Here is a 7,500-nt window from a genome sequence, read left to right on the forward strand (position 1 = left end):
TATAGTAGTAATATGGCAGCAGTATACTGGTGGTATAGTAGTAGTATAGTAGTAGTATACTGGTGGTATAGTAGTAGTATAGTAGTAGTATACTGGTGGTATAGTAGTAATATGGCAGTAGTATACTGGTGGTATAGTAGTAGTATAGTAGTAATATGGCAGTAGTATACTGGTGGTATAGTAGTAGTATACTTGTGGTATAGTAGTAGTATAGTAGTAATATGGCAGTAGTATACTGGTGGTATAGTAGTAGTATAGTAGTAGTATACTGGTGGTATAGTAGTAGAACAGTAGTAATGTAGTAGTAGTAATTTAGTAATGTAGTAGTAGTATGGTAGTAGAATATTAGTAATATAGTAACACTGTCGTATTATAGTAGTAGAGCAGTAGTAGTAATATAGTAATACGGCAGTAGTATAGTAGTAGTATAGTGGTGGTATAGTAGTATTATAGTGGCAATATATTAGTAGTATACTGGTGGTATAGTAGTAGAATAGTAGTAATATAGTAGATAGTAGTAATATAGTAACAGTATAGTAGTAGTATAGTAGTAATATAGTAGATAGTAGTAATATAGTAACAGTATAGTAGTAGTATAGTAGTAATATAGTAGCAGCAGGATTAACAGCTCTACTCACAACACAGTCAAAGCAGTTGAAGGAGGAGTTGAAGTAGGGCCTAGTCCCCAAGCCATACATCTTAATACACATCTCTGACATGAACAGACCCAGGAATATAAACTCTGCATAGACTGGAGAGAGAGAGGGGGGGAGAGAGGGGGGGAGAGAGAGAGAGAGAGAGAGAGAGAGAGAGAGAGAGAGAGAGAGAGAGAGAGAGAGAGACATGAAGAGAGAAGGGGGATTTAGATGGAGAGAACAAGAAAGTGGTTAGAGAAGGAGGAAGGGAATAGAGAGAATCAGGTTAGATGACTGGAGATCAATAATGACACTAGCTAGTCTATGATGGCAGACTGCTGTGATGATAACTCTACATGATTAATAGACTTCATCAGCTAGACATCTTATGGAAATTAGACTGGACACTAGCCATGCATAATCACTTCAGTTCAGGAAGTGTGTGTGAGACTCACAGAAAAAGGCGGACAGCATCTCAGGCCTGGTCATAGTGCAAATTGTGTTGAGGTGAGGTGTGTGTGTGTGATCATGGAGAGTGTGTGGGTGTGTTTGCATGTGTGTGTGTGTGTGTGTGTTTTCATGTGTGTGTGTGTGGATGTAAATCTACTCACAGAGAAAGTCGGAGAGGATCTCAGGTTGTTCATAGTGTACCACCGCCACACACATGGTGTTGAGGCCCACCAGACTCAGGACGGTCCAGTAGAAGGCCTGAGTCTTCACCATCTTACGGATGAAGAACCGGATCCGTCGCTCGTTCCTATTGTAGTTGGACCCATCCTGTAGACCACCTCGGCCAAACGGGTCTCCTAGAAGAAGATGAAGAGTTATAGATCTGTCATTCGCCTTGAAAACAACGTTTGATAAGCGGTAGAGCCGTTCTATCTGTGCTATTTCTATGCTTAGTATTTTTACTTTGGATTTTGTTTGAATTCGGAAGTTTACATACACGTAGGTTGGAGTCATTAAAACTCATTTCTCAACCACTCCACACATTTCTTGTTAACAAACTATAGTTTTGGCAAGTTGGTTAAGACATCTACTTTGTGCATATAGTAGTAGTATGGTAGTAATATATTAGTCGTATACTGGTGGTATAGTAGTAGTATAGTCGTAATATAGCAGTAGTATACTGGTGGTATAGTAGTAGTATAGTAGTAATATATTAGTTGTATACTGGTGGTATAGTAGTAGTATAGTAGTAATATATTAGTTGTATACTGGTGGTATAGTAGTAGTATAGTAGTAATATATTAGTTGTATACTGGTGGTATAGTAGTAGTATAGTAGTAATATATTAGTTGTATACTGGTGGTATAGTAGTAGTATAGTAGTAATATAGCAGTAGTATACTAGTGGTATAGTAGTAATATAGCAGTAGTATACTGGTGGTATAGTAGTAGTATAGTAGTAATATATTAGTAGTATACTGGTGGTATAGTAGTAGTATAGTAGTAATATATTAGTTGTATACTGGTGGTATAGTAGTAGTATAGTAGTAATATAGCAGTAGTATACTAGTGGTATAGTAGTAATATAGCAGTAGTATACTGATGGTATAGTAGTAATATATTAGTCGTATACTGGTGGTATAGTAGTAGTATAGTAGTAATATATTAGTTGTATACTGGTGGTATAGTAGTAGTATAGTAGTAATATATTAGTTGTATACTGGTGGTATAGTAGTAGTATAGTAGTAATATATTAGTTGTATACTGGTGGTATAGTAGTAGTATAGTAGTAATATAGCAGTAGTATACTGATGGTATAGTAGTAATATATTAGTTGTATACTGGTGGTATAGTAGTAGTATAGTAGTAATATATTAGTTGTATACTGGTGGTATAGTAGTAGTATAGTAGTAATATATTAGTTGTATACTGGTGGTATAGTAGTAGTATAGTAGTAATATATTAGTTGTATACTGGTGGTATAGTAGTAGTATAGTAGTAATATAGCAGTAGTATACTGATGGTATAGTAGTAATATATTAGTTGTATACTGGTGGTATAGTAGTAGTATAGTAGTAATATATTAGTTGTATACTGGTGGTATAGTAGTAGTATAGTAGTAATATAGCAGTAGTATACTAGTGGTATAGTAGTAATATAGCAGTAGTATACTAGTGGTATAGTAGTAATATAGCAGTAGTATACTAGTGGTATAGTAGTAATATAGCAGTAGTATACTAGTGGTATAGTAGTAATATAGCAGTAGTATACTGATGGTATAGTAGTAATATATTAGTCGTATACTGGTGGTATAGTAGTAGTATAGTAGTAGCATATTAGTTGTATACTGGTAGTATAGTAGTAGTAAAGGACCACCCACCAGGAATGTGATGAAAGAAATAAAAACTGAACTAAATCATTCTCTCTACTATTATTCTGACATTTCACATTCTAAAAATAAAGTGGTGATCCTAACTGACCTAAAACTCTTCTTTTTACTAGGATTAAATGTCAGGAAATGTGAAAAACAGAGTTTAAATGTATTTGGCTAAAGTGTACGTAAACTTCCGACTTCAACTGTGTGTTTCAAGTTCATTGAACTTTAGCCCAGCTTTTTTAGTTAAGTTGGAACAACATTTGTGCCAACTTGTCTCGTTGATTTTTGTCCAACTTTAAATGTCAAGATTACACTTCTACAATAAATTGAGTGAACTCAAAAAACTCTATGGAACTAGTTACTAAAATATCTTGAGTTGGGCCACCTTGATTTAACATTTTTATTATTTCAATGTTTCATGAATATCGCTAGCAGCAACAGAATAAACACATTTTGATTTAAATACCTACAGTAGGAAAATATTAGAATATCTTCTTTCTAATTTCTCAACTCCTAACATTGAGTAAATGACACTCACTGGAGTCTCTGACATAGACTTTAAAATAGCACCCGCACACAGTCAAGTGGCGCTGACTGATGCGAAAAGCTTGACTTGACTTGACTTGAACATACATTTTTGCCAACACTTTGCTAACTTTTGTTTAACCAGCTAAACAGCTGCTTTTAGTGAAAACGTGTTTGGAGTTACCTTTCTAGCCAATAGCCTATGTTACAGTTTACACTTCCTCCAATTATAATGTGGGGAGGTCAAAATAATGAAAAGATCTACCAAATCTATATATATTAAAATGTTGATTAGTTCTCCTTGCCATAATCGTTCCCCTGATAAGACATGATACATGTATTTTTGCTAACGTATGATGGGGTCCCTGGGTCGCCAGTTGCCTGGGAGGGGGCGCCTGAGCAAGAAAAGGTTGAAGATCCCTGTTTTACACTGTAATGCTTCTTCATGATATGATTATGACGTTATAAATAATTGTGTAATAAAAACCATTAGCTCCACCGTCTTCCCCCTCTTCTGGATTCAGCAGCTCTTTCTTGTTCTTGGTCTTGACGGTACCTGGAGGATATAGAAAGATAGAATGTTCCAATCTCTCTCTCTCTTTCTCTCTCTCTCTCTGACACACTAATTCTCTATCTCTGCATCACAAACAAGGTTTCCATCCAACCTTTTTATGGCCTGATGGAAACCGAACATTCTTCACCAAACTTTCCAAATGACGACAAAATAAAATACGCAAGACGAGGTGGGATCTTTTTGTGTCAGTAAAATGAATTATGCGAGAAATGGTGGCGGAAACCCTTTTATGCGCAAATATTGATACAATAACCATCATATCGTAAACTTGGAGTCCCGCGATGACATGCTGTGTGGTCCTCCCACTACGACTCGTCAGGAAAGCACACAGTTTATTAGGCTCCAGATGGAAAGACAATGTTGTGAAAGTCACAGGAGGTTGGTAGCACCTTCATTTGGGAGGACGGGCTCGTTTTAGTGATTGGAGCGGAATTCGTGGAATGGTAACAAATACATCAAACACATGGTTTCCATTGCCATTCCATCTCCTCCTTCCGGCCATTATTATGAGCCGTTCTGTGGTGAAAGTGTAACGTGATGAGCTTGATGTTCCTGTCCAATAAATATTGAGGGTCTTATTCTGGGGACATGATAATCGATGCTTGGCTGCCATTTGACAAGTAAAAATAATCTTGCTCCGTTTTACGGGCTCCCAACCAACTGTGCTATTTAGTTTGTTTTTTCGTGTAACTCATTTGGTACATAACGTTGCTGCTACCGTCTCTTATGACCGAAAAGAGCTTCTGGACATCAGAACAGCGATTACTCACCTCGAACTGGACAAATCCCCATCATCAGCGTGAAGAAAAGATGGAGAAAAAGGGGGAGGGCTGGGTGCCTTGTAAGAATTCACAGACTAGTAGGTAAACCACCACTACCCTCCGTGTTATTGGCCAACGCCATTGGAAAACAAACTGTACGGTCTACGATTAAGACTTTCCTACCAACGAGACATTAAAAACTGTCATATCTTATGTTTCACAGAGACTTGGCTGAACAAAGACAAGGATAATATAGAGCTGGCTGGCTTCTCCGTGTTTTGGCAGGACAGAGCAGCTACGTCTGGCAAGACGAGGGGCAGGGGTGTGTGTCTATTTGCCAATAACTGCTGGTGCGCGATGTCTAATATTAAAGAAGTCTCAAGGTATTGCTCGCCTTAGGTTGAATACCTCATGATAAGCTGTAGACCACACTATCTACCAAGAGATTTCTCATCTATACTATTCATAGCCGTCTATTTACCACCATAAACCGATGCGATGCTGTAGTGGAGCGGGTCGAGAGTTCCTTGGTGTCCACATCACCAACAAACTAACATGGTCCAAACACACCAAAGAGGCACGACAACACCTTCCCCCCCCCCAGGCATGGGTCTCCAGATCCTCAAAACGTTCTACAGCTCCACCATCGAGAACACCCTGACTGGTTGCATCACCGCCTGGTACGGCAACTGCTCGGCATCTGACCGTAAGGAGCTACAGAGGGTAGTGTGTACGGCCCAGTACATCACTGGGGCCAAGCTTCCTGACATCCAGGACCTATATACTAGGCAGTGTCAGAGGAAAGCCCCAAAAATTGTCAAAGACTCCAGCCACCCTAGTCATAGACTGTTCTCTCTGCTAGCGCACGGCAAGCAGTACCGGAACCCCAAGTCTAGGACCAAAAGGCTCCTTAACAGCTTCTACCCCCAAGCCATTAGACTACTGAACAATTAATCAAGTGGCCAACCAGACTATTTACATTGAAACCCCCCCCCCCCTTTGTTTTTACACTGCTGCTACTCTCTGTTTATTATCTATGCATAGTCACATTACAAATGACCTGGACTTACCTGCACGTTGACTCGGTACCGGAACCCCCTGTGTTAACTTTTTGATTGACTCTATTTTTGAAACTTTAGTTTATTTAGTAAATATTTGATTAACTCTATTTCTTCAACTGCATTGTTAAGGGCTTGTAAGTGAACATCTCACAGTAAGGTCTACCTACACCTGTTGTATTTGGCCCATGTGACAACACCAGAGTGGACACACTCACTATATAACACACATTGTTTTGTGAGCACACCTTCCGTACAGTTGGAAATGTGATGGAAACCCATTTAACTTGCAGTTTTTATACAGTAAATGGGAATTTAACCGCAAAAAGATGTGTATGTGGACTACATCATCACGTACAGTCTTTAATACGCAACAAGTCGATGTGATAGAAACATCTCTGGAGGGAAAAAGCACCGGGGGAGGGGTGGGGGGGTGGGGGGGGGGGGGGGGGGTTAAGAAAATCTATCGCCAGTTGGATGGAAATCTAGCTTCTTTCACAAATGGTTCTTTCTCTCAACCAACATGATTCTCTCATACACTTTCTGTCTCTCTCTCAACCAACATGATTCTCTCATACACTTTCTGTCTTTCTCTCAACCAACATGATTCTCTCATACACTTTCTGTCTCTCTCTCAACCAACATGATTCTCTCATACACTTTCTGTCTCTCTCTCAACCAACATGATTCTCTCATACACTTTCTGTCTCTCTCTCAACCAACATGATTCTCTCATACACTTTCTGTCTCTCTCTCAACCAAGATGATTCTCTCATACACTTTCTGTCTCTCTCTCAACCAACATGATTCTCTCATACACTTTCTGTCTCTCTCTCAACCAACATGATTCTCTCATACACTTTCTGTCTCTCTCTCAACCAACATGATTCTCTCATACACTTTCTGTCTCTCTCTCAACCAACATGATTCTCTCATACACTTTCTGTCTCTCTCTCAACCAACATGATTCTCTCATACACTTTCTGTCTCTCTCTCAACCAACATGATTCTCTCATACACTTTCTGTCTCTCTCTCTCAACCAACATGATTCTCTCATACACTTTCTGTCTCTCTCTCTCAACCAACATGATTCTCTCATACACTTTCTGTCTCTCTCTCAACCAACATGATTCAATCATACACTTTCTGTCTCTCTCTCAACCAACATGATTCTCTCATACACTTTCTGTCTTTGACTCATTTCTCTCTTCTCTTCCCCCCCACCCCCCACTCTGACTGAAGTAGACTGAAGTACTTTACCGGTAAAAATGGTACCATCCTCATTCAGAAGGACCTCCTCTGTAGAAACACAATAACACATGGTCAACAACAACACATCATGTCAGTTGTCAGTTTGTAAAGAGTTAAAGAGCAATAGCTTTAAGAACAGAGTTACAGTTTGTGCTTGTGTAAAGGGAGTGTGTGTGTGTGTGTTTTTACTTACCTGCTTTACAGATCCATTCTAGATATCCGTTTAGCTCTCTCTCTATTTGCTGCTGGCGTCTCAATTTGAGGAACTCTGCACGGTTCTCTACTCGCTCTCTCTCTTTGGCAAACTCTCTGTAGGGGTTGTGCACACACTCACAATCACTTACTGGTAACACACTATATCTAGTACACA

General features: G+C 39.1%; 1 protein-coding gene across 1 annotated transcript in view; it reads right to left on the reverse strand.

Annotated features, from left to right (window-relative positions):
• Positions 1-7,500, reverse strand: part of LOC118940348 (voltage-dependent P/Q-type calcium channel subunit alpha-1A-like) — a gene marked incomplete at its 3' end in the record, with an annotated part of 236,254 nt that overhangs the window by 20,604 nt on the left and 208,150 nt on the right. Inside the window, 5 exon segments of the mRNA XM_090204325.1 lie at positions 639-751; positions 1,247-1,441; positions 3,973-4,041; positions 7,140-7,178; positions 7,324-7,439. Of these exon segments, the coding sequence (XP_090060451.1) occupies positions 639-751; positions 1,247-1,441; positions 3,973-4,041; positions 7,140-7,178; positions 7,324-7,439 (532 nt within the window).

Source organism: Oncorhynchus mykiss, chromosome 17, assembly GCF_057628025.1.
Source record: "Oncorhynchus mykiss isolate SJ-2025 chromosome 17, ASM5762802v1, whole genome shotgun sequence".
Classification (NCBI taxonomy): Eukaryota; Metazoa; Chordata; class Actinopteri; order Salmoniformes; family Salmonidae; genus Oncorhynchus; species Oncorhynchus mykiss.